This window comes from Saccopteryx bilineata, chromosome 2, assembly GCF_036850765.1.
Source record: "Saccopteryx bilineata isolate mSacBil1 chromosome 2, mSacBil1_pri_phased_curated, whole genome shotgun sequence".
Taxonomy (NCBI): domain Eukaryota; kingdom Metazoa; phylum Chordata; class Mammalia; order Chiroptera; family Emballonuridae; genus Saccopteryx; species Saccopteryx bilineata.
In genome coordinates, this window is record NC_089491.1 from 349,129,165 (window position 1) to 349,157,064 (window position 27,900).

General features: G+C 46.3%; 1 protein-coding gene across 1 annotated transcript in view; it reads right to left on the reverse strand.

Annotated features, from left to right (window-relative positions):
• Positions 1 to 27,900, reverse strand: part of ITGB3 (integrin subunit beta 3) — a 56,459-nt gene that overhangs the window by 8,100 nt on the left and 20,459 nt on the right. Inside the window, 11 exon segments of the mRNA XM_066262678.1 lie at positions 3,130 to 3,249; positions 5,326 to 5,426; positions 7,373 to 7,595; positions 12,523 to 12,952; positions 14,755 to 14,889; positions 15,877 to 15,966; positions 16,375 to 16,470; positions 18,045 to 18,206; positions 18,836 to 18,998; positions 20,547 to 20,799; positions 21,673 to 21,868. Coding sequence (XP_066118775.1) covers positions 3,130 to 3,249; positions 5,326 to 5,426; positions 7,373 to 7,595; positions 12,523 to 12,952; positions 14,755 to 14,889; positions 15,877 to 15,966; positions 16,375 to 16,470; positions 18,045 to 18,206; positions 18,836 to 18,998; positions 20,547 to 20,799; positions 21,673 to 21,868 — 1,969 coding nt within the window.

The following is a 27,900-nucleotide window of genomic DNA, read 5'->3' on the forward strand; positions in this document are numbered from 1 at the left end:
CCCTCCTAGCCACAGTGTTGAGGATCCATAGTGGGGTCACAAAAGACTGGGCAGGGTTTGCAGATTTGACAAAGTACAAGAAGTCCAGTTAAATTTGAATTTATAGCATTGAATAATTTTTTAGCATAAGTATGTACCAAATATGGCATGGACATATGTATTTTATCAGATAATTTTATCCAGGAGTGATGAGGTCCCAGCTCAGGACTAACACCACTTAGCCAAAGCCAAACCCTTTGGCACTGCACTCTTTACTACCCTGCAGTGGTTCAGCCCTTCAAAGAGAGCCTCTGCAAGGGCATGAGTTAGGGAAGAGAATGAAAATAATCTCCTCCTATACTCCAGGGCCGCAGGTGCTACATTCTACTCAAAGCAGAGACCCTGAAATTGGTTTGGGGTAGGGGTAAGAGGAGAGAAAGAACTTGGAATTTCAGAACAAGAGAGGAAATGTGGGTCTTGATCCCATCTCCTAATGTGGAGGATGGTGTCTACAGTAAGCCAGAAACGTTACCCACCTCAGGGGTTATTTATACCATCCCAGGTTATCATTGTCTTTGTTCCTCACAACTCTAGGTATTAGGTTTCAGTCTCAGAATACTCAGAAAAAAGATTTTTTTGTGTGTGACAGAGACAGAGAGAAAGGACAGATAGGGACAGACAAACAGGAAAGGAGAGAGATGAGAAGCATCAATCATTAGTTTTTCATTGCGGCACTTTAGTTGTTCATTGATTGCTTTCTCATATGTGCCTTGACCAGGGAGCCACAGCAGACTGAGCAACCTCATGCTCAAGCCAGAGACCTTGGGCTCAAGCTGGTGAGCTATGCTCAAACCAGATGAGCCCTCACTCAAGCCAGCAACCTCGGGGTTTCGAACCTGGGTCCTCTGCATCCAGTCCAACGCTCTATCCACTGTACCACTGCCTGGTCAGGCCAAAAGATTTTGGTAAGTGATACAGCAGGAGCACCACCAAGGATTATTATTATTATTTTTTTTTGTATTTTTCCGAAGCTGGAAACGGGGAGAGACAGTCAGACAGACTCCCGCAGGCGCCCGACAGGGATCCACCCGGCACGCCCACCAGGGGCGACGCTCTGCCCACCAGGGGGCGATGCTCTGCCCCTCTGGGGCGTCGCTCCGCTGCGACCAGAGCCACTCTAGCGCCTGGGGCAGAGGTCAAGGAGCCATCCCCAGCGCCCAGGCCATCCCTGCTCCAACAGAGCCTCGCTGTGGGAGGGGAAGAGAGAGACAGAGAGGAAGGGGGGGGTGGAGAAGCAAATGGGCGCCTCCCCTGTGTGCCCCGGCCAGGAATCGTACCCGGGTCCCCCGCACGCCAGGCCGACGCTCTACTGCCAAGCCAACCGGCCAGGGCAGCAAGGATTATTATTAACAAAAAACAAAGAGATGAAGTAATCTACAAGATTATATACTCGGAGCTAGGTAAATAAATTAGTGAAAACAGCTGGGTATAAAAGCAAGAACATACCACCCTTTTGAAATTGGAACAAAAATAATTTCTAGTGATTTATATCTTAATCTGTTGTTTAAAGGAAAGGAAGAAAATAAAAGTGGTAAGAAAAAGCAAGCAAATCTACTGTGTTGAATGGTGACAAAGCTGTGGTTGTCCTACGTACAGTGTGTCCATAAAGTCATGGTGCACTTTTGACCGGTCACAGGAAAGCAACAAAAGACGATAGAAATGTGAAATAAGCACCAAATAAAAGGAAAACCCTCCCAGTTTCTGTAGGATGATGTGGCAGCATGTGCGCACGTGCAGATGATGACGTAATACCATGTATACAGCAGAGCAGCCCACGGCCATGCCAGTCGAGATGTGGACGGTACAGAGGAAAGTTCAGTGTGTTCTGTGGCTTGCTAAATTCGAATCCGTAACCAAAGTGCAACGTGAATATGGCACGTTTATAACGAAGTGCCACCATATAGGAATAACATTACTCTGTAGGATAAGCAGTTGAAGGAAACCAGCAGTTTGGTGGAGAAACCCCGTTCTGGTAGGCCATCAGTCAGTGACGAGTCTGTAGAGGCTATACGGGATAGTTACCTAAGGAGCCCTAAAAAATCTGTGCGTGAATCCACATCAAACTGCACTGAATAGGTATGAAACTGGGAGAGTTTTCCTTTTATTTGGTGCAGGTTTCACATTTCTTTGTTTTCTTTTTTTGTTTTTAGAGACAGAGAGTGAGTCAGAGAAAGGGATAGACAGGGACAGACAGACAGGAACGGAGAGAGATGAGAAGCATCAATCATTAGTTTTTCGCTGCACGTTGCAACACCTTAGTTGTTCATTGATTGCTTTCTCATATGTGCCTTGACCGCGGGCCTTCAGCAGACTGAGTAACCCCTTGCTGGAGTCAGCGACCCTGGGTTCAAGCTGGTGGGCTTTTTTTTTGCTCAAACCAGATGAGCCCGCGCTCAAGCTGGCGACCTCGGGGTCTCGAACCTGGGTCCTCTGCATCCCAGTCTGACGCTCTATCCACTGTGCCACCGCCTGGTCAGGCAGGTTTCACATTTCTATCGTCTTTTGTTGCTTTCCTGGGACCAGTCAAAAGTGCACCATGACTTTACGGACACACTGTATGTTGACATGAGCTCCTCCTGCATCCAGACGGCCTTGAGACCGAGCACTGGATTTTCAGTGCTTAGGGCAGCCTTGGGTTGGTGACTTAAACCCTTTACAATGTCTTATGATGAACCTGGTAAGATCAACACCTCAAATTACCAGGCCTTTCTCTGAAGCAGCAAGCAGGTTGCTCTTGGCAACCATTTAACTTATAGTGGAATAGATGCCTTGTGCTGAAAAGTCCTAGGATTTAAATATCTTACTAACATTATCACCTCAAAAAATGCCATGATATATTTTGTTCCTTCATGGGATCCATATTTACCTTCTTCCTCTCCTTATCCACCTTATTTTTCTATCTCAATTAGTAAGTTGCTTTCTTGCTAATATTTGTAGTTATATATATATATCTCCCACACTCAGATGACAGGCCCTACCTTATCACTTATGAGGTCAGGCTTAACCTGGCTATTCCCAAGTGAAATAACTTCATAACATGGTTCTCCCTCTCCCTGGGGGCAAGGCCGGGGGCCCTCAGGTTTCACTCACCTGGCTCTTCTACCACATACAAGATGGACTTTCCACTGGAGTCTTCATAGTACTGGAATCTGATAACACAGTCATCCTCATTCTTGTAGGTACAATTCACTGCATCCTTGCCAGTGTCCTCTGGGAGATGAAAAGACGGGAGAATGAAAAATGGGTCATTTCCTGGAAGTTGGAGCCAATCCCAAGACTCAGTCATGGAATTTCTGTGAAAGTATGCAACAGGAAAGTATGCAAGTATGCTTGACGTTAGGCAAGATGCCTACATTTGAGATGGCTGTCATGCCTGGCAATTGCCTCCAAATGACCCTGGTCAATGTATAAATATTTTGTCTTTCACAGGCCCTTTTTGGTCCTTAGTCCTTCCTCTGGAAGGGACATAATGTAACAGTATTACTCAATCTGATTCAAAGCCTGGCTCTACCATCTACCAGCTGTGTGATCTTGAGTAAGCTACTTGACCTCATGAGTCCCTCTTTCTTCATCTAGAAAAGGAAAATAATACATCACCTCACAGGGTTGGTTGAAAATTAAATGGCATAAAGTATACAGTGGGTGCTCCCTTCCCTGTTTTTCCTTTCTCTGCTTGCTCAATGACAGCATATATATATTTTAGCGAGAGACAGAGACAGTGGAATAAGCAGCATCAACTTATAGTCTTGTAGTTTTGGCACTCTAGCTGTTTGTTGATTGCTTCTCATATATGACTTGACCAGGGGGCTCAAGCCGAGCCAGTGACCCCTTGCTTAAAGTAGTGACCTTGAACTCAAGCCAGTGACCCTGGGCTTCAAGCCAGTTGACCTTAGGGCTTAAGCCAACATCCATGACATGAACCCACACTCAAGCTGGCGACCCTGCACACAAGCTGGATGAGCCCATGCTCAAGCTGGCAACCTCAGGTTTTGAACCAGGGACCTCAGCATCCCAGCTCGACGTTCTATCCACTGTGCCACAACTGGTCAAGCTAGTCCTAATCTTAACTGAGCACTAATTTGTTTGGGCAAATTACTTAACTTTCTTGAGATTTAGTTTCCTAATCCTTAAAATGAAGATAACAATAGTACTATAGTTATACTTTACTAGGTTGTTGGGAGAATAAGATAATGTGCATGAAAAGATACTTTTGTAACTTTTATAAGTTATAAAATTCCATACAAATAAGCATTTATTTCTAATGATTATCATGGCAGGATGGGTTGTAGAAATACTTATCAATGAACCTGTAATACCCATCTGATACAGATAATAAAAATATCTCACATCTGAGCAGCCTCTCTTCCCTGAACTAATCATAACAAGCAGTTTCTTCCAGAGGAAAATGTTTTCTTCAAACTTAATCCCCAAATCCCAACTCTCACCCCCACCCCATTTCTGATATTTGCCAAAAGACCCAGAGATCTGACTCTTTTTCATAACATGCCAAACCAGAAACTGATCGGCTGGTTGTGTCATTCTGTAGCTCTTACCGAAAACGTGTTTCCTGCCTTCATGGGAGATTACCATCTCCAGAGAGACTGCCACCCACTGGCACCACCCAGTGCCTACTTGACCCAGATAACCATGTCAGATGTGCTGACAACAGCAAAGATCATCTCTTTTAAATCAAGATGAAGTACAAAGCAGAATGATTGTAGGCAAGAGTTTTGCTCCCCACTGTATTTCTATCTGTCTTATTCCACGAGGGGCTATAGAGAGCCAAAAAGGCTTCAGGATAATGATTTTGGCTACAAATCCATAAGGGTGAAGGTTCCCCTCCAAACCAGCAAGGTAGAATGCCTGAACATTCTTAGAAAATGCTTACTAGCCTACTAAGCTAAGACTGCCATGCACAACTACTTTCCTACTCCGTGCCTCAGTTTCTTCATCTGTAAAATGGGATGCATTCTTTTCCTTTCCGTAAGGAGATATAGTTAGGATTGCCTGATTTATACATACTTTCAAAGTTATTGGCAGGATGTTGTTGAGGCTGTGGGCTCCAGAAAGTGGGAAGGGGAGGGACTGCTGAACAAATTAGTAGAAGTGAAAAGGGACTCTCAGGGAATTCAGACTTTAAGGGCCTATTATGCATCAGGCCTACACGACATGCCTCTAAGGTTAAAATTACTCTCTCATTTTACAGATGGAGTTGGATAGTTTCTGGGAATAAATCAGAAAGACTTAGAACCCGGTATGTGCAATGCTAAGATCTGCTGAACTTACTAAGCTCCTTCACAGATTCGATCTCATCTCGACAGTAACGGTTACAGGTGTTTTCCTTGTATAGGGTTCCCCGGTCGAACTTCTTACACTCTACACACTCCCTAAGGAAAGAGGACACAGAGATTAAGGCAAGGGAGGAACAACCCTGAGAGTGTTTCAGTCTGTCTGACCTTCCATCCAGGAAGCTGTCCCATCTCAGACAACATACACCCAAACAGAAACATCTGTAAGACAATCCTAAGGCCCACAGAGTCAAATCTGGAGTTCAGAGCCTGGCAGGAAGAGGCCTCCAAGTAGCGTCATTAAATTTCTCCATCCAAGACTGTGACAGGAGGGTGAACCCTACGCCACTTCTGGGAGCCTTAAAGTCAGAACCAATCGCATAGTTTGGGGACCCAGTGCAAAATGAAAATGTTATGTCCCTTGTTCAAAAATTACTAAGAATTTCAAGTCAGTGACAGCACAACATTAAACCAAATGGGGGCCCTTCTAAGCACAGGGACCCCTAAATACAGATGCTATTTCTCACCACTCTTAACCCTTTGAGCAGTACGAACATTCATGTACGTCCTCCTGCCTCGACCATCCAGAGTACGATCGTACATGTACGTCTTTAAACTTTGAATTGGAGAATACAAAAAGGCGAATGCGTCTCAAGACATAGTACAATCATGTCAGCTCAAAGATGGCGTGACAAAAGAGAAGTCAACATGCTAACTACAATTCATGAGGACTTGATGATTAAAACTGGCATAAGTGATTACACTACTGGGCAAAGCATTACCAAGCCACTAAGTGTGGTGAGGTATGAGAATATGGGTTTGATCGACAGGGCTGATATGCAAATAAGTTTCACAGGAAATGTAAGAAAAACCATGAAATGGTATATAAAACTTTTTTTTCATGAAACTGACATAGCTGCTTTGAACTCATACACTGTGAATCAGATGAAGACTAGAAGAAGACCACGGCTATCTGACTTCGGACTGAAGCTCATTGATCAGCTTTTGGAGGAGTTTGTGAAAGACAGGAAATCACTCAGAGGAGGCTGACCATCATCAGTAGGAGACAGCCTTCGTCTTTCAGGGTGTCACTTCCCAAAGCCAGTCCCTGCAACAGCCTCAAAGGATAAGCCAGGATGAAAATGCTTCGTATGTCAGCACACTACAAGAAGGGGCGCAAACAGAGGGACACAGGGTGGTGTGCACTGAACGTAACAAGCCACTTTGCTGCATCTATGTTTTGAGGAATAACAGTTTGAAAAAATTTTAAACGTAAGGAATAAATAAAAATACCTATAAATTATCCTAAGAATATCATCATACTCGAGTACATATTTGAGATTCTGCTAATAACAATACTTTTTTATTTACAGAGGGGAGGTACGAGAGAATTGCATGAGATAATAAAAAGTTTTATTTTTAAAATGTGTAAGGCAACATTAAAAAAAGGCAAATGTATGTTCTTCTTGTTTCCATAAATTGGTTATCAAACAAACATGACTTTAATTAATAAAACTGTAACTGGAACTAATTTCATTTTTTGAAAAAAAAATTTACTCCTGGGGTGTCAGCAAGCATGAAAAAACTCACTACTCAAAGGGTTAAAGTGGGAGGAGAAATGGTAGTGCCACAGACCTGGGCCGCCAGAAGCTTCCTCTTACCCCAAACAGTCACGTCTGGTGAACGTCTGTTTCATAGCTCCAGCCCCACACCTCTCTGAGAATCAGAACATCAGCACAGGAAGGCTCCCCAGAACTTATCTGGCTTAGCCTTCCTCCCAACTCAGGGATTCAGGATGCCACCCTAGAAGAAAGGTTTCTCCGACTGGAGCCTGGCTGGTACTACCTACTTTGGTTCCTTCACGGTTGGCTCCACCTCCAACTTCCCCCAAAGTTTTCAGTGAAAGATGAAAACTAGCCATGTGGCTGGTGAGTAAGAAACCAATCCTGGAGAAGTGGAGATTCTGGTCTAGGGGACCCTCTCCGCTGACTCCCCCCACCGTCCCAACACCAAACTCCCTCCAACTAACTTCTCTGCCCACTCACTTCTTAAAGGTGCAGGCATCAGGACAGGTGGGGCACTTCTCACAGGTGTTCCCGTAGGAGCCCGGCTGGATGCAGACGCAGCTGCCACACTCACACTTGCCCCGGCCGCTGCACAGCAGCCCGTTACTGGACATGCAGGTGTCGGTGCGCGTGGTACAGTTACAGTAGTAGCCCGTCCAGTCGGAGTCACAGAGGCAGTCCCCGCAGCTGCACTGGCCATGGCCTGAAAACACACAGCCCATGGGGGCAGAGCAGTTGGTGACAGCAGCTCCACCTGCTTTCCAGCTTTACCTCTCATGACCCACCTCGCATTGCCACACATTAGTCACCACACTGAACAAACTGCTCACCATCCTCTACTGTCCTTATATTCTCCTGCTCCTGTTCACGTTGCTCTCTCTACCTAGACGCCTTTTCCTCCTGTGACCACTATCAAACTCCCACTCACCCTTTAACAAATTATAGAAATGATCCCTGAAAGTATAGTCTTTCCCACTCACCCTTAAAGGCTCTCATCTCAGGTGTCCCTTCCTTTCTGTGATTTTTTTCTACACCCCCCCCCCCCGGCCAATCAATTGTCAATCATGTGTTCTGCCAGCATTTATACACACCTCTATTTTAACCCTTATGTTCAACCCTATTGCTTGCCTATCCATTTCTCTTTCTGGATTATGAGTTCCTTGCCCTCAGCAATATCACATTAATTTTTATTTTTTTTCAATTACAGTTTACATTCAATATTATTTTGTATTAGTTTCGGATGTACAGCATAGTAGTTAGACAATCATATATATATATATATTTTTGACAATCATGTATTTTACAAAATGTTCTTTCTGATATTTCTAGTACCTACCGGGCACCAAATATTAATGTTTGAATCAGTAATGATTAGCATAATATCTGATACAGAATGGGCATACAATTATTGTTTCTTTATCCATTCACTCAATAAATATTTATTGAGCTCACACCACTGGAGATTCAGCAGTGAACAAGACAGGCAGGATCCCTTCTCTCAAGGAGGTTATATCCTAGTTAAGTTCCAGGAAACACACATAGACATTAACCAACGTATGCTCTGTGTTGGATTACCCTATTATTGCAAAGAGCCATCGGCCCTAGAAGAAAAGATCTATTCCCTTTACTACATGCCTGTAGCAATGGGAGAGAGATTGGGGTGGGGCTTATACTGCTAAATGCAGACAATAACCCTCAGAGGTATATTCCCCTAATACTCATTTAACAGGGCTTTAAAACTTGGCTCCTAAAGCCTGCATAAGGGTGACTCATTCACCAGGACCTTGAATCAGGAAGAAGTGGATGAATAATAAAAAGCTGACTGTTAATCAGAGGAAATACAGGGAACAAGGCGGAATTAACCTGAACTGGTCTGCAGACCATGCTATTGTGTGAGCAGACGGGCCGCATGATGCTGGAGGAGAGGGTGTCCGTGGTCAGGCTCAAATAGCAACAAGCTGCACCTAATGCTCCCCATTAGGTCCCATTAGGTCTGGCTAATGTCTCTTGGTCACTGTAGGTCCCTCTGCCAGTGACCCCAGCAGCATCCTCTAGTATCTACCCTGGCATTCAAGACTCAAACACGCCTTCACTGCCTTGGAGAGAAATGTCTGTTTCCTAGGAAGGATGGGAAACACAACCCCACAGGCCACAGCTGCCTAGTACATATGCATAATAGAGAGACTGGGCTGGCAGAGGGTGGAGAAAGAAGAAAAGCTGCGTTTGAGGTCAGGTTCCCTAGAAGTACAGCTGTGGTGAGGATTCCTGTTCAAGTGACCCAGCAGAAGGGAAGGAGGGAGGAAGGACAGGGCAGGAGTCAAAGGCTGGCAGGACTGTGGTTTCAGCTGGTCCCATGGTGGGCTCTGGAACATGCATGGCACCACAGAGCTGGCCCTACCTCTGAGGCAAAGGACCTGGCCTTGTAGTACCCTTTATCCATCAGTCATTGGCCAAGGGCTGAGGGCAAGACAGCTCCTGTCAATGGAAGATAATTCTCCAGAGAAAGGGCAGCTGTGAGCTATTATGAGCAGCCCCAAAAGCAGCTGGGGGAAGGGTGCCAGCGGAGTGGGGCCCAGTGTCCACTACACCCAGCTTTTGGCCATGGCTCCGGACAGGGAAAGGCTGACAGCATGGAGGCCTGGCAGCACTCAGAGGCCGCAGCCCCTCAGAAACCCTTGTCCCACAGTGTTTCCTTTGTAAAGCTAAACAAAGTGCTCTTTGAGAAGATGGTCTGCCAGGGAGCGAGGCTGCGAGCAGAAGTGGCAGGCCAGAGCCAGCAGGCTGACCCCAAGCCCTGGCAGGGTCACCCATGAAGAGGAAACCACAGTGTAGTGATGTCACAAGACTGGCACCCCTCCAGCAACAGGGTGGCAGGGCTCAGGTTCACAGGAAAGTCAGAGGAGGGGTGAAAAATGAAGAGAAAGTGTGAGAAAGAGGAGGAAAAGCAGGGAAGAAGGCAACAAGGGAGGGTGGGGAAGCAGGAGAGGAAAGGAGGAGTCCGTTTTCTAGGTCAGAGACAGCACAGTCACTCTTTCTCTACAGCTGGACCTGAGCTGATAGATCACTCTGCTGTCACTTACTCCTCCCCTGTGTGAGCCAGCCCTTCCTTGGACATCCACCTCCTCCATGAAGCCACCCAGGCCTCCCCTGGACTCCTATAACACCCCCTGAGGACACCTCTCTTCTGGGATCTGGCAGGTTGTGCCTTGTGTTGTGAATTAACCTTAGGTTAAGTTAATGAAGGTCAAAACTGTCTCATTCATGCCTCTCTGTCCCACAACACTACAGCACAGAGTGCTGAACCTGGCTCATGGGGTGCCCCAGCAGTCTGTGTTCATGGATGTGCAGGAGGAAGAACCTCTTGAGGACAGGATGCACTTCCCATGTATGAGACAGGAGTGCTGACGATGTGTAACCACAAAGACCATGCATGCCTCATTGGAAAGGATAGGAGGGGGAAGGCCAGGGGCTAGAAAAATGGTCAAGTCATTGCCCTCCTGCCTCATGAGTCCCTCCTTGCAGCAAACAACAGACCACAGGCCAACAGCTCTGGGAAGGGACAATGGCAAGCGGGCTGTAAGATCTGAGAGGTCAGGAATCATGCATGACCCCTGCTCACCCATATGTACTGAGTGCCTGGCACACGTCAGGTGCTTAATGATTGTGCACTGTCACTGGGAAATGTGATGATGGCACCACAGGGTCCAGCCCCGAGGCCAGTGGGCACCCAGCACCCACGCAGGAAGTGGGGGAAGGAAGCCTCTGAGAGGCTACAGTGGCTGCCTGTGGTTCCCTCTGGAATTAGGCTATAGCACATACAGGACAAGCTGTTCTTGCACTGGTGGGAGACAGGAACCGGGGCTGCTGACCCAGGCAGCTATGTTTCATGGCTTCGGTGAGGCCAGCAGCCAAAGGAAACACTCTGGCTGGGATTCCTCCCACACTCCCTCACACCAGACCAGGAACAATCAGGCCATGGAGGCCTAGTGGACCTCCCTCTGGCCCTGGTGCCCACAGTGGACTATCTGCAGGCTTCCCCTCAGGCAACCCTCTTCCCTTCAGTCCCAACCTTCCCCACAATGTGTTTTCCATGTCAAACTTACCCATTCCCTTTGGTACTATGAGTATGATGAAATTACCATTAAATATTAAAATGAACTTAAACTCCTGCCTCATCGCCTAATTCAAACTGCTGTGTGTGTGTGTGTACCTAATCTCTCTGACATCCTTTTTCTCTAATCTTTCTCTCTCTCATATTATGTTGGCATGAGTAAAGGAAACAACCTTGATAATAAAAAGGAGCCATTTTTCTGTTACTTGGACCTTGGACATGCTTTAGAATGACACAGATTTACCTTTCTAATCAAGCCTTTTTAAAGGCTGATGTTAAGATGAACATCTGATGGATTAGTTCAGCTGCCTAGAACCCCAATACAAATGAAGCCCAGTTGGGCCATGGATTTGATCACTACAGAAGCCAATTATAACCTCTGTTTGATCGGTCACATAATACACCCATAAACCAGTCCCACCAATTTGTAAACCTCTTCAATCTGTCTATTATAAGAGGACTTGAGCACAGTGATTATAGCCCAGCAAAAGCTATCCCCAGTGCCCCAGAACAACTCAGACTGCCTATTTGCCTCCCCGAGTGTTGTCAGCGCAGATAAAGACGACTATAATAACATCAGTTCAACTTCTTCTCGTTGGGGAAGTAGCCCAGGAGTGGTCTTTCGGGCAAGGAGAAAACAGTTTGAGATTATCAGTAGGCCTCAAGATTTAACTGAATTTTTGCAATGAGAAGGACAACTCAGAATCCTGCTGGTAGAAGGACTCTAAACCAAAATCCCCAATCAGCAGGCTGGGACAGAGCTGGGATTCGCTATGACAGAGCTGCTCAATATATATCTGTGCGGTCCAACATGGTGGCCACTAGCCACCACACTAGCCACATGTGGCTCCTGAGCAACAGAGAAACTGAAGTTTTACTTTTAAATTAAAGTTAAATTTAAATTTATTTTAATAAAATTAATTTACATTTAAATAGCCACATGTGGCTAGTGGCTACCATTTGATAAGCACAGATCTAGAATTTAAAATGTAATACTAGTGATAACAAAATCGTGACAATGTTTAATAAGAGCTTACTATTTTTGAGTCATTGCTCGAAGTGAATGGGCTCATTCAATGTGCTCCAATGTCTTGTGTATATATTACTATTTTCCAAGTCTTTTTGTAATGAAAAGATAAGTTCATGTAAGACAGTGATTACTTACTTTTACAATATATTCTGACATCATGTATGATTTTCTTTTCTTTTTTTTCCTTAAAAAGGGGCTGGTACATATCCTCAAAAAGATTAGGAACTAGTGACTTGAAATATATATACTATTAGGGGAAGAGCAGGTGAAAGAAAAAACTGTCTTCATCTTCAAGTTTCCCCACTCCTTCCCACACATCCCCATACCCACGAGCAAGAACACAGGCAGCTGAGCAGAATTAAAGAGAACCTTATTTCTCCCACCGGAGTGGAACACCATCGACTCAGCTCTGCCTACTGGGCCTTCCTGTGCTCACCTCAAGCCCAGATGTTTGGGTCCAGGATGGGAGGGGTGTGCAATTATACTCACCTGAGCACATCTCCCCCTTGTAGCGGACACAGGAGAAGTCATCACATTCGCAATACTTGCCCGTGATCTTGCCAAAGTCACTGCTATGGCAGACACACTGGCCACAGAGACACTCGCCCCGCTGGCTGCAGATGGGCTGGCCCTCCTGGGGGCTGCACTCGTCTTGCTGGGAGGGGCGGTAGTCCTCCTCTGAGCACTCACACTGGGGCCCCAGCCAGCCAGGCCCACAGCGGCACACCCCACATTCAAATGTCCCATTGCCGTTGTTGCAGTGGTGGCTGTGAGGCTGGGCATCGGCCTGGCAGGCACAGTCACAGTTGAAGGTGACCTGGACGGTGAGGCTGTCCTTGAAGCCCACAGGCTTGATGGTAAAGGACTTTTCCTTCTCCTGGGGGCAGCCACGTACCTTGGCCTCAATGCTGAAGCTTACCTGGATGGAAAATAAAATGGAACTCAGACACAGGTGGATCCCCGTTAACTCTGGCCCTGGAAATAAGCTGTTGTCTGCCCTGCCAAGGAACACCCAAACTGGGTGACTAGAGGCCCTCAGCCTTCCTACTACCAAGGTCTGCAAGGCAAAAGCAAAGCCCTGAATAGCTGTGCGGTTGTGACATACCTGGCTGGGTGCAGAGACATGTGTTTATAGTTATGATATAGAAGGTTGGGTCGTTTTTATTTCACATGTGAAATTAACCAGCTCACGCAGAAGAGCACCTGTGATCTTGTGAAAGCTCTACTCTGGCCAACTAAACTACCTGGACTGGTCGCATAATACCAGCAAGACAGACAAAGCACTCTTTTGCACCACATGATGCCACACAGTGGCCATCCACAGGATCAGGATCTACTGTTTGATTTCCACATATTATTTCATCACTTGTGCAATCAAACATGTTTCAGATCAATATTTCTTACATGAGGTATGTGCACATGTGCCTAGACTAGATAGTCAAATGGACAAATGGGTAGAGATAGATATAGATAATACAAATATGGATGATAAATTCTCCTCTTTCCTCCGTCCCCCTTCACCAACCTTTCTCTCCTTAGCCAGAAACTACTAAGAAAGGAAAGCCATAGAGCAGTGGTCCCCAACCTTTTCTGGGCCACAAACCAGTTTAATGTCAGAAAATATTTTCACAGACCGCCCTTTAGGGTAGGACAGATAAATGTATCACGTGACCAAGACAGCGTCAAGAGTGAGTCTTAGGCCCTGGCCAGTTGGCTCAGTGGTAGAGCGTCAGCCTGGCGTGCAGGAGTCCTGGGTTCGATTCCCGGCCAGGGCACACAGGAGAAGCGCCCATCTGCTTCTCCACCCCTCCCCCTCTCCTTCCTCTCTGTCTCTCTCTTCCCCTCCCGCAGCCAAGGCTCCACTGGAGCAAAGTTGGCCTGGACGCTGAGGATGGCTCTGTGGCCTCTGCCTCAGGCACTAGAATGGCTCTGATTGCGGCAGAGCATCGCTCCCTGGTGGGCGTGCCGGGTGGATCCCCGTCGGGCGCATGTGGGAATCTGTCTGACTGCCTCCCAGTTTCCAACTTCAGAAAAGTACAAAAAAAAAAGAGTCTTAGATGGATGTAACAGAGGGAATCTGGTCATTTTTTAAAAATAAGACATCGTTCAGACTTAAATGTAAATAAAATGGAAATAATGTAAGTTATTTATTCTTTCTCTGCAGACTGGTACCAATTGGCCCACAGACCAGTACCGGTCTGCGGCCTGGGAGTTGGGGACCACTGCCATAGAGGGACTCAAGGGGCAAAATGAACAATTGCATTCTGAAATTCCATCAGGGTGGATATTTTTGCTCGTTCTATTTTCTATTAAATCTTCAGAAACTAGAACAATGCCTGGCACAAAGTCAGTCCTCAATAAATGTTTATAGAAGACACTGCCATTTTACATTGTGCAGGGAAAAAAGGCTTTACCTTGGGGGAGGTTGGAGACTGGTTAGGGCTTGAAGGTAAGAAATATTTTCATTTGCAATCAACCGTGCATAAACAAACAGAGGTAACCTAAATGCAAGTTTTTAAAAATTCTGATAATAAAGTTCACTTAATAGAAAAAGTTTAGGCAACAGAAACCTCAGGAAAAACTTGGCAGCTCCATGACATCTAAGTTGTAACGATCTTTGGGAAGAAGGGACAGGGAGGAAGGGGTGGAATGCCTCCAGACACTCCAGGGCACAGGCCAGAGCCAAAACCTCAGCTTCAGTCCCTGCTCAGCCCACCTCACCGTGTCTCCAATCTTGAGTCCAACACAAGACTTGAGGCCTGGGATGACCTCGTTGTTGAGACAAGTGGCATTGAAGGACAGAGACAACTCCTCAGGAAGGTCACGCACCTCCAGCTCTACTTTAGAGCGGATTTTCTGAGCAGAAAAGGACAAAAGAAGGTTAGGGCATGGACTGAGAGGAAATGGGGAGGTGCCGATTCCATCCCAAGCAAAATCTCCCCGGTGACCCCGGTCTGACCCAGGCATTGCCAGGTGCTGAGGTTCACCTGGAGGCTGCCGGAGCCCCCCTTTGAGCCTGTTACCTGCTATATTTCCAGTCCAGGCCCTGCTCCCCATGTCCCCCCCCACTTGTGTCTAGGTGAGCCTGGACAGAACCCAAATTAGTTATATGGATGTACAAAAGGGAAGTGCTAGGCTGGACTGGTGGTGGTGCAGTGGATAGAGCATCACCCTGGGACACTAAGGTCCCAGGTTTGAAACTCTGAGGTCACTGGCTTGAGCACTGGCTTAAGCATGAAATCATGTCAATGATCCCATGGCCGCTGGCTTGAGCCCAAAGGTCACTGGTTTGAAGCCCAATGTTGCTGGCTTGAGCAAGGGGTCACTGGCTCAGCTTGAGCCCCTGGGTCAAAGCACATATGAAAAGCAATCAATGAACTAAGGTGACTCAATGACGAGTTGATGCAAGGGAAGTGCTAGTACTGATCACCTTGGGTAGTAGCAATTTCTACCTAATTTTTAACTAACTTCACCTTACCTGTCATTCAGCTCCCTTTTTTCTCTCTCGTTGGAGCCCAGTGCTCGCTCATGTGCCTTCCCCTCTAATTGCAAGGCTCTGCTCCTTTCTCATCCCCACCCCCATTCTCTCTTTCCCCTCAACCTCCTCTAAGCTCATTGCCCATTGTTCCTAAGTTCCCTAGCATTCTATTCTGAGCCATTTCTTTTCCAGAAGCCTGCATTCTTCCCAGTGCTGACCATCACCAGGTTTCTGAAAGAACAAAAGGAAGGCAGGGAAGGCTGCAGGGTAAGTGAGCAGCTAGGACTCCCAAATCTGAGCCCTTCTGGGTAAACGCCACATGAGGTGAACTCTTAGCAGGCCCCTTCCCAGAACAAGACACTTACCCCGTAAGCATCCACAATGAGCTGCAGGACATTGCTGGAATCAGTAGACAGAACCCCCACTGTGGTCCCTGGGATGAGCTCACTGTAGTTCTAGAAAGGAAGACAAAGATACCCAGGGCTGACTGAATGAAGGTGGTGGTCTCCCAAAGCCCTCCCCTAATCATATATGGAGGGCCTTGAAATGAAGATGTAGATATTTGTCTTGTCACTGCCAGGAATAAATCTAGCAGTTTTTCAGCACTTAGCAAAACTGGAAAACACCTTTCATAACCCTTCCCCCACTGAAATGCTCCCATGACCCACTGCAAACATTGACACACCACCCATCCTGCTAGGTTCAAGGTTGGAGGGGAATCATTAGCTCCTGGTAACAGGTTATAGGAGGGTCTTTCCTGGTTGGCAACCGCAGTCAATGCTGGATCCCTGAGCTAGGTCTGCCCACCAGAGGCCCCACTCCCTCTCCCATTTCAGGAAGCCCAAATCTGACAGCATAGTTACCTGGTAGAGATTGACTACCTCTTCAGTCACTGCAAAAATCAGATTGATGTTTTTCTGGGATAGCTTCTCTGTCATCAGCCCCAGAGAGGGATAATCCTATAAAAAGGGAAGATGTGGAGGTTAGTTAAGAAGTCTATTCGTCCTGGACTCTAAGCCTTAGAATTTGGCTGACTTGAGACATGGCTGAGGCAGTGATAGTGCTTAAACTTTTCCACCCCATGATCAAGGTGAGGCAAGGGGGTAAGTAGCAGCACAAACCCAGTTGTGAACTTCAGGGATAGATGAAGAGGTACAGGCTGGTAGTGTCAAAACTAAGCACCTCTTTCTTTCTACTTGAATTCGAAGCATTCATACCAAGAAACAGCTTCCATAGGCCAGGTACTGTTGGACCCTGTTGTTTTGAAGCTTCCTCCTATTCTGCAGCTACTAACAGATGGCTTGGCTTGGTGCTTGCAATCTTCAACCATGTGGTCCTTCTGATCTTCCTTTCCATTCATCGCTTACCTCTCCATTTTCCACTTATCACTGACCTGGCCCATTCTCTTTCTCTCACCTGGAGTGGCCTTCTTTTTGGTAATTCTGCCTCCTGCCTAGAGGCCCAGTTGAGGTCCTACCTTCTCCAGGAGGCCCTCCTTAAACATCCCAGCACATGATGAGCTTTCCTCCTTTGAATACCTAAAGATCTGATTGACTGTACTGCCTATTTAACACTAATCCTGCATCAGGTGTTCACAGCAACACATTTCCTCCACTAAACCACAAACTCCCTAAGGGTAGGACATGCATATAGTCAGTCTCTTTCTCTCCCCTCACCTTATCTAGACTGGGTGCCAATGGTTACTGACCCACCCCTAGCTAGGTATTGCTCCATTTGGATATGGCTGACAGCAAGGAATTCAAGCCACAGTGGGGACGCTTGTGAATTGTGAACATGTCCCCAGGATCCTAGACCTTGCAGGGAACTCATGAGATCACCCAGCTCAGGCTGCTGCCTTGACGCAGGTGTACTTTTAGGCCACCTAGACAAGGTAGTTGCTATATTGTCTTTAAGAGAAAAAGAGTTGACACCTGGCCCGAGATACCCAGAGTATCAGCATTCTAAGGATCTGTGCATTTTCTTTATGGCATACGAACATCAGTTTCTCCTGTTTCAATGTAAACTTCTTTCCTCTTACTTAACCTTCTACGACCAAGGGAAATGACGTATAAAAAGTATTCCCATGTCTCAGCTAAATCATCCTTTAGCCTTCTTTCCATCAAGCTGAATGATTCTGAGCCCTTTAACCTTTCCTCACAGGACCCGCTCTCCATGCTTTGGATGATTTTTGTCTTTTCCCCTCTTCCTCTTTCCAATAACCACAAGTAGCATGGTATTCCAAGAAAAGGCTAATCCATGCACAGTAGACAAGAAGGCCTGCTTTCTGGCTGGACCTGCAAAAGTCCTTTGGGTCCATTCTGGTTGCTGTGATGCTACTGCTGGTGCAGGAGACAGTGGAGAGAGAGGTAATACTGGTCACCGCCAGGGCCACTTCTAGTGACTGTACATGCTGTACCCTGAAGGAGGATTCTGACAGGATGCAACGAACCCTGAACCCTGCCCAGGGGAAGGGCTGCCATTTTCATATTCACACAGGCTCTGCCGGGGTTAGGGCAGCTGTCAGGAATCTCACCATGGTAGTGGAGGCAGAGTAATGATTGTCATTGCCAACGTGACACTGCCCATCGTTAGGCTGGACAATGCCTGCCAGCCTTCCATCCAGTGCTATATGGGTCTTGGCATCGGTGGTAAACACCAGCAAGTGGGATGCATCATTCCTCCAGCCAATCTTCTCCTGTTTAAAAAAAAGAAGGCGAAAGAGAGAAAGCAACTTTAGCTATGTCATTCTGGCGGGAAACAAAGACCCAGGGACCTCCCTGCCTGAGGGTCTGAACGAGCTGTCTTGGTGAAGGGACTCATTCCCAGTGCTTAGAACACAAACTGAAACTTTCCACCTTAGGGATTTCTGTTCTCTTAGGAAAGACAGTCTCATCGCTGGTTAGTTCTAGCAGCTGAGAGACACTGACTCAACTCCAGGAATAATTTTTCCAGTGATAATCACACGGCCTACCTAGAAACCCACCTGCATCTTCTGCAAAGCTGGGCTGGGCTAGAACAAATCCTTTTTGAGAATCTTCCTGCTTTGCTGAGGTTAAGTTTACCCAGCTTGACTCTGATATACTTCCAGAGAAGATGAGAAGATGCTCTCCCCAGAGAATATGAGGCTCAAAAAAACTGTCGGCTCTGGCCAGAGGACAGACACAGCAGAGACTGCTTATCAGGAGAAAGTTATTGCTTACATGGTATGAAGCTCTGCTTAGTTCCTAGCTCTTATTTCACACAGAAATGCCCACAGCTGAGCCACTTCCTTCCCCAGTCGATCTGTGCTAACCACACCTGGAAGTCCATACCCTCTAAACTCACATCACAGACAGTAGCCTGCATTATGGCATCGAAGCCACCCTCTGGGCCATCTCGGTTCCGTGACACACTCTGCTTCTTCACCTCCTCATTGAAGCGGGTCACCTGGTCAGTTAGTGTCAGCACATGTTTATAGCCAAACATGGGCAAACAGGAGGTCTTCATACTGGGACGGGAGGAAGATAATTTAAGCAGACAGCCTGATGGAAAAGGCTACATGGGGGGTGTAAGGGAAAAAGAGGGGGACAAATGGTGGTAGTGGTATGCCCAAGCCAGTCTATACAACCACGTTACCCAGACAGTTCAGACTCCAACCCCTTCAAATTACCACAATGACCTTACTTCCAGTTAGCTGAAAAGAGTGAGCTGCAAAACTAGATTGCTTTGGCCTGACCTGTGGTGGCACAGTGGATAAAGCATCGACCTGGAATGCTAAGGTCACCAGTTCAAAACCCCTGGCTTGCCCAGTCAAGGCACATACACACATATGAGAACCAACTATGAGTTAATGCTTCCTGTTCCTCCCCACCACTGCCTTTCTATTTCCCCCTTTTTAGCTCTAAAAAATCAATAAATAAATCTTTAAAAAAGGAAAACAAAATACTAGATTACTTTAGTTCAAATCTCAGCTTCTTTACTTCTAAGTCATCGGAGCACATGTCTCATAAAAGTTGTTGTATGGCTTAAATGAGTTAACACATATGAAGCACTTAGATCAGAGTGAGGCTCTTGTTGCTATCAGTTTATAGTTAATACAACAATAAAGCAAAAGTTTCATCAATAACAATGTCCCTGAACCATCAATAGATTGATCGATAGGTCTGTGCCAGACAGGAGCATTTCTGTCCCCAACCCAGTGGTCTGCTTGTTTAATTGATGGTTGACATCTTTACTAGGAAAGTTTAAAACTCAGAAGCTTAAAGGCACATCCTATAACTTTGAAAACTAAAAAGTAAATTTGTACCTTGTCAGGCTCAGAAACCATCATTTCAATTATTGTAATGCATGGATTTTCATAGCCTCCACCAATTAAATAATAAGCATTTTAACCCTGTAAGACTCAAACTCTTGATGAGTAGGATGATGATGAAAATAACAATGAAATCAATCCTGTAGCCATAATTCCTCTGTTTATTTATCCATAAATTTCTCTCTACTTTTATCTTATTCCCATTGCCCCGCCCCATTCTCTCATCTCCCAATTTATTTGTGACCGAGACCAAGAAGCTGACGGATTTTTTTCTAGGTCTTCAAACAGCTTTGGTGACCTTTTGACACAACTCTCCAGATCAACAGGCTAGCCCGCTTACCAGACAGGAAGACCAAGGTAGAGAACGTATATGATTTGGCCAGAAGGTAGCCAAAAAAGTTAACCTAGAGCTAGAAATAGAACTCAGGACTTGAACTTGCATAGGAGAAAGGGGAGGGGTAGATTCAGGATCCTAAGAGTGTTACTAGCTTGAGTCATAGAAGTTGTGGAAGTTACTACACTTCAGACTCTATAAAAGGCTGGATCCCACCCTGAATCCCATAGCACCCACATGCCCTGCACATAGAAGGTACTTTCTGAAATTCTCCTTGATTTAGTTAGAAAAGTAATAATCAATGCTTCAAAAAGCCTGTCTCTCAGCTTAATCCTTCCTCCCTCTGACGGTCTCCTGCCCCTATTTTCTTTGCCTCCATGCCCTTCCCCAGCTTCTGGCGGAAGACTTACTAATAGCAGGGGTTTTTGAGGGCCTCCGGTGGGGAGATGTACATGTATGGTGATGCGGGCTTGTCCACAAAGGCCCCAAAGCCAATCCGCAGGTTACTGGTGAGCTTGCGCATCTGGGAGGCCAGCGTGGTACCCAGGTTCTGGATATTCCGCAGATCATCCTTCATGGAGTAAGATAAGTCCATTAAGTAGTAGATGTCCACAGGGTAATCCTCCACCTGCCGGACTTGGATGGAGAAACTCTTCGAATCATCTGGAAGGCAGAAGCATATTAGTTTTTTTACTTCTTCTTTCTCTAAGAGGATTTGGACAAAGTAGGATTAAGTAACTTCTTGATCAAGCCAAATGTGAAAACCCTGATCTGTTCTCCTCTCCCCTTGCAATTCTATTTCTCTTCCAATCTCTTTATCCTCCCATTTTTAACCTTTTTTTTTTTCATTCTAAAATTCTCCACCTTCACTAAATGCCCATCTGCCTAAGCCTCTGGATCCCAAGGGTCTACTACCTTGAGTTATTGAGGTTGTGACAGTTACCACACTTTCGATTCTATGAAAGGCTGGAACTATGTCCCACCCTGAACCCTATTGCTCCCACATGCCTTGCATATAGAAGGTACTTCCTTAAATTAGAAACATCTCAATCAATGCTTCAAAAATTCTGTCTCTTAGCTTAATATTTCTTTCCTCCTGAAGGTCTCCTGTCCCTATTTTCTTTGTTCCCATACCCCTTCCCAAATCTCACACAGAAAAGGGGTTTACAGATTACTTTCCCATCTTATATCTCATTTGAGCCTCAACACAAACCTATAAACTAGGTAAAATAGGCATTGCAGGAAAGAAGCAACAAACAGCTTTTGAGTACCTACCATGGTAGAAGTGCTGAGTAATTTGCCCAAGGTCAAATAGCTAAGATATGGGACAGTCAAGATTCAAAGTCAGATCTTCTGACTCCAAGTCCCAACACCTTCTATTTTCTTCCATTCTCTTGCCTACACTTTTCCCCACACCCTTCTCTTCCTGCTCCATTTCCACTGTGAGCTGCTTCCCCAAGGCTTCCTGATTAGACCTCCACCTGGTGCTCTGTGCCCATCTGTCTGGTATCTCCCCAAGATGAGCCGCATCCCTACCTGGCCGGAGCCGGAGTGCAATCCTCTGGGGACTGACTTGAGTAATCTGGGAACTGTCTCCAGAGCCCTTGTCACTGAGAGGCCTGGCCTCCAGGATGCTGGCCTCACTGACGGGGAACTCAATGGACTCCAGGGCACAGTTATCCTTCAGCAGATTCTCCTTCAGGTTGCAGCGGGGCGATCCCAGAGGTAGTGTCTGTAAAACAGGAGGCCAAGGGGCAGCCCTGTGATTGGAGCTATGGTGTTCCTTGCCTCCTGCGGGCTCTGCTGCCTCCCAATGGCCTAGAGCTAACCCGGCATTTTGGAGCTAAACCAGCATAAATGAACTCATGTGGTCCGTTATACAATAGGAGGCACAGAAAGGTTGGGTGAGTACCTATTTATGGATTGGTACTGAGGAAGAGAGCCAATAAAGTATGATGCCTGTTAAACTACTGCTTTTCAAATTCTCAAATACACCCACTTGTGGGTCTCAAAAATCAATGTAGTGGATCTGAACCATCCATTTATCAAATAAAATGTAATAGAATAGAATAGAATGTCTATAAATAGTAAAAGTAAATATTGTTTTGTGAAACATTTATATATTAGGGAGTAGACTATAATATGCATTAAAAATAATGATAGACAATGTATTTCTTTTTGGAGGTCAGGGTCAAAACAGCTTGGGTGCCACTGTGTAAAGACACTGTCTAGGACCTGAGATCCTGAGGGTGGGGACTGTTCCCTTTCTATCCCCAGCACCCCAGGACTTACCACACAGGTGACAGGCTAAGAGTACAGGGCAGCAGAGAGTAGGGGCTAAGCACACAGGAAGGAGTAGAGTGGCTGAGACTACATCTCAGCACTGCCTCTTATTAGCCAGTTACTAGTGTGAATCATTTCAACTCCCCATGTCTTGTTTTTCAGCTATAACATGAAGATAATAATAGCCCTAGCTTCACAGGGATGTTATGCAGGACTAAATAAGACAATTCATGTAAAGCACATAATGTGGTACCTGCCCCAGGATAAGTGCTCAATAAATGTTAGCTATTATTATGAGATGCATTATGAATAGTGTCTGGATAAATTAATTTTTAATAAGCTTCACAAGCTTAGACAAATCTCACAATGCCAGGCCACCAGCAGAGTCCATCCTATCACTTTAAGCTTCCTCCCTCATCCTGGACAAAGAGCCAAGTGAGTATCCTTCCAAAAGCCCTGGTGTGTATCCCACAGCCCTCTGGGGCTCTGCATGTGTTTACACCTAAGTGCTGAATGGGGGACTTCTGTACTGGAAAGAATGCTGGAAATCAGGAAACGGTTCAATGCTAGGTCTACCACTTACTACACATGTGACCTCAAATAAGTCATTTCACCCCTGGTAGCCTCAGTGTGTGCATCTGTTCAAAAAGGGGCTTAGAGGACGTCGTGTTTTCAGTCCTTTTCTGCTCTGACATTCAGCAAATTCAGCCAGCACTGTGCGGGCACAAGTCCACAAGGGCTCCTTGCCAGGTTGGGGGAATTGGCGGCAAAGCTGGAAAACCCCACCCTGAACCTATTTTACAATATCTAGGCCTCAGTCCCTCAAATCACCCACCCCCGCTCACAGGCACTTCCAGAAGTCAGCTGAATAAACCATACCAATATCCCAGGACAACCAGTGTTAACATTTATTGAGCCCTCCCTGCACAGCAGGCACTGTTGTGATAAGCACTTTACATGGATTACTGTAATCTCCTGATTACAGTTCTGTAATGCTGGAGCTATTATCATTTTACAAGTGAGGAACCTGAGGCTGGCAGGCTTCACAAATGAGGAACCCAATCTCACAGATAAGAAATCTAAGGCTCAGAGAAGTTAAGTAACTTGTCCAAAGTTACAGAGCTAGGAAATGGCAGAAGTGAGATGCCAATTAGATTGCCTGACTGCAATTATTCTCACAAAATAATAAGCTGTATTACATTCTGCATCAAGTGAGAATCAAGGCAGAGAAGCAGGATTGTGGAAGTGATGGGCCCAGGAAGAGGCACACCTGACAACGACCCAGGTAGGGAACAGAATGCAAGACAGGGATGTGGGAGGTGTGGGAAGGATAGATAACGTTCTGCCTTTTCAGTTCTCAGGTGACTGGCTGGTAGCCATATTTTCAGGAGAGGGATTGGTCCACAAGAGGCTACCCATGCTTTAAAAATCAGGACTCTGTAGCCCTGGCCAAATAGCTCAGTTAGTTGGAGCACCATCCCAAAGTGCAGAGGTTGCCAGTTCGATCCCTGGTCAGGGCACATGCAGAAACAGATCGATGTTTCTGTCTCTCTCTCTCTCTCTCTCTCCCTCTCCCCCTTCCTCTGTCACTAAAATCAATAAATAAAACTTAGGGAAAAAAAATCAGGACTCTGTAGCCTAAAACCCCTTGTGGTGCTTGAAGTCTTTCTCCCTTGCCTGTCCAGTCCTTCTGATAGGCTGAATGTCTTCCTGATGTGGATGGGAAGATGAACACCACCACAGGGCTGCATGTGTCCACCCAGAATGCATATGTTAAACCCTAACTCCCCAGGGGATTGTATTAAGAGGAGAAGCCTTGGCCCTGGCCAGTTGGCTCAGTGGTAGAGTGTCAGCTCGGCATGTAGAAGTCCCAGGTTCGATTCCCGGCCAGGGCACACCTGGAGAAGCACCCATCTGCTTCTCCACCCTTCCTTCAATCCTTTCTCTCTTCCCCTCCCACAGCCAAGGCTCCATTGGAGCAAAAGTTGGCCTGGGTGCTGAGGATGGCTCTGTGGCCTCCATGTCAGGTGCTAGAATGGCTCCGGCTGCAGCAGAGCAACGCTCCAGATGGGCAGAGCATCGCCCCCTAGTGGGCTTGCCGGGTGGATCCCGGTCTGATGCATGCGGGAGTCTGTCTCTCTGTCTCCCACTTTTTACTTCAGAAAAATACAAAATTAATTAATTAAGTAAATAAAAAGGAGGAGGAGTCTTAAGAGATGATTAGGTCACAAGGTGGAGCCCTCTTGAATGGGATTAGTGCCTTTAAAAACAAGCCCTAGAGAGCTCCTTAGCCTCTTCTGCCATGTGAGGACACGACAAAGAGCCATCCATGACGTGGACAGGACCTTGATCTTGGGCTTCCCAGCCTCCAGAACTGTAAGAAATAAATGTTAAGCCACTCAGTCCATGGTACTTCTATTATAGCATTCTAGGTGGATAAGACAAATGGCATGAGGGCCTCCCTGGCCCAGGCAAAAAGTGGAAAGAGCTTTTGGAAGCCAGCAGCTTCCTTCTTTCTCTCTCGGCTTCCCGGGGATGCAATAGAAAAATGGCGTCAGCAATGGGAAACAGCACATAAGACTCAACCTTCCTGACTCAAAAGATCCCAGCAGAAACAACACAGATCCTTCAAGCCTCTGAAAGAAATGAAAATCCCCTCTCGGGACCCAATTCTGGCCGAGGACAGAATGAAAGAGGGCAGAACTCATGAGCACTTTGCATTTTTGTGCCCAAACTCCTCTGGCTGCTCCTGCCCATCTCTCCCGAAGGCTCTTCCTCAGGAAGCAGTCTCAATCTTGCTCAGAAAACTCCCTACCTTATCTCTGACTCCAGCTGCCCACTAAGCCCCAGTGAGAAACCCTTCCAAAAAAGGCAATGATTGCATAGACCAAGATGCACTGAGGAGCAGAGCCTTTCCAGGACTAAGACAGATGCTGAAGGAGAAAGGGAAGGGTGAGACCAGGACACTGAATGAGAAGAGCAAGCCATCCTGTATCCTCAAGCTACATCTGTGCAGGGAGAGAATGTTTGGAGTTTGGATGGGGGGTTTCCTGACCCCCATTTTCTAATGTGACCGTGCTTATTAGAAGGTTTGAAGTGCTAAGCCTTGCTGACAGTCTTTATGCTTTGTTATAAATTTCCTTAGAAATATAAACACTAAGAAACAAAAACGGTCTCCAGCCCTCCCTTTGTGGTCACTGACATCAGAGGTCAGGAACATAACAGGCCTGCTCCTTAGCCGTGCTCTGCCTGACAGCCTCCTGTCCCAGAAGAATACCAAGGCAGTGACCTCAACATACTTGGGCAAAATTCCCGCCCTTTAATCCAGGCAAAGTAGGTAGAAAGGATGTCACCAGGTTACTCAGATAAAAACTGGAAGGAGCAGGGAGGAATATTATTAAAGTTGCAGTTTCCAGTGAAACCGGATGTTACACAAAAAGGGTAAAAATAACCAAGACCCAGGGGAAGATTGAAGCAGAGAGGTGGGAGGTCCTAGCCACATGCTCTGTGAGCTGAATCCCCTCCCTCTCCTGGGAGAGTGACACATGCTATTACTCCCATTCTCCATTCATCCCATTTTGGAAATTGGGGAAGTACAGCATGAATTACTGTTATTATCCTACCTATCCCACGGGGTTGGTCAGGGGATAAAATAAGACTGTGTGAAATGCTTTCAAACTATAAAAATCTCAACATAAGTCAAGTATATTCGAGTCCTTTTGATATGATATAAACAAATAAATGCAAATAGGAGGTGACTGTTTTCTACTACTAGCATTATAAGTACTGCCATCATGGCCTACTTTGTTCTTGGAGGACAAAGCATAATTATGTCCTGGTACTTATCTTTTTCCCCAAAGAGTTACTAAACACCCCCAACCCAAATAAATTAACATTGTTCTCTAGATTAACATCTGGTGAGAACAAGAAATCACTTGAATGTACAAAGAAAGAAGTGTGGAGGAGACAGAAAGGAGAGGAAGAGGAAAGCACGTTAGTTCATGGTTATTAATATTCACACCCTATTATTTAGAGAGGGAAGGCCACTTTTAATATTATACATTTTTTACAATAATAAGTTAGAGAAAAACTCTCAAAATGAACACTTATCCTCCCAGATTAAAAAAAAAGGTAGAAAGAAAAATTTTAAAAGCAGAGAAGTAAGAATGAAATTTTAGTAACAAAAAAGGAATTAACGGTTGGCTCAGCGGTAGAGCGTCAGCCTGGCATGCGGAGGACCCGGGTTCGATTCCCGGCCAGGGCACACAGGAGAAGCGCCCATTTGCTTCTCCACCCCTCCGCCGCGCTTTCCTCTCTGTTTCTCTCTTCCCCTCCCGCAGCCAAGGCTCCATTGAAGCAAAGATGGCCCGAGCGCTGGGGATGGCTCTGTGGCCTCTGCCTCAGGCGCTGGAGTGGCTCTGGTCACAACATGGCGACGCCCAGGATGGGCAGAGCATCGCCCCCTGGTGGGCAGAGCGTCGCCCCATGGCGGGCGTGCCGGGTGGATCCCGGTCGGGTGCATGCGGGAGTCTGTCTGACTGTCTCTCCCCGTTTCCAGCTTCAGAATTATGAAAAAAAAAAAAAAAGGAATTAAATAGTGGCCTAAACCTTTACCACATGGATACCCAGTAGAAAATAGAATTCTTGTTAAAGTCTTCTACTTTGTTAGACCCAAATTCATTCTCCTTCTTCATGCTTGGATGTCAAGCTGAGTGTGAGCTTATCCACCTTCTGATGTGCTCTCAAGGCTATATAGAAGTTCCTAGGCCCTGGCTGGTTGGTTCAGTGGTAGAGCGTCGGCCTGGCGTGCAGGAGTCCCAGGTTCGATTCCCGGCCAGGGCACACAGGAGAAGCGCCCATCTGCTTCTCCACCCCTCCCCCTCTCCTTCCTCTCTGTCTCTCTCTTCCCCTCCCGCAGCCAAGGCTCCATTGGAGCAAAGTTTGCCCGGGCACTGAGGATGGCTCTGTGGCCTCTGCCTCAGGTGCTAGAATGGCTCTGATTGCAACAGAGCAACACCCCAGATGGGCAGAGCATCGCCCCCTGGTGGGCATGCCGGGTGGATCCCAGTCCATGCGGGAGTCTGTCTGACTGCCTCCCCATTTCCAACTTCAGAAAAATACAAAAAAATAAAAATAAATTTAAAAATATAGAAGTTCCTAGTAGTCCCCCTCACCTTATTAGGGTAGCCAAATTTAGCAAATGCTTGGGACATTCTTATACTAAAAATTGTTGTTTCATTAAAATTTAACTGAGTATCTTGTATTTTATTTGGCAACTTTAACTCCACCGCCACCCACCATGACCACAATGATCAGCCCTTCAATTAGCAGTATTTGCCAAACTTGCTATCATAACAATCCATTCTGATGCAATAGGTACAGAGAATCTTTATATTTAACAAACACCCCAGGTAATTCTCACCACCAGTCAAGTTTGGAAGGGTTTAGATTCTAACTTGGCACCAATGAGGTCAAGATCCC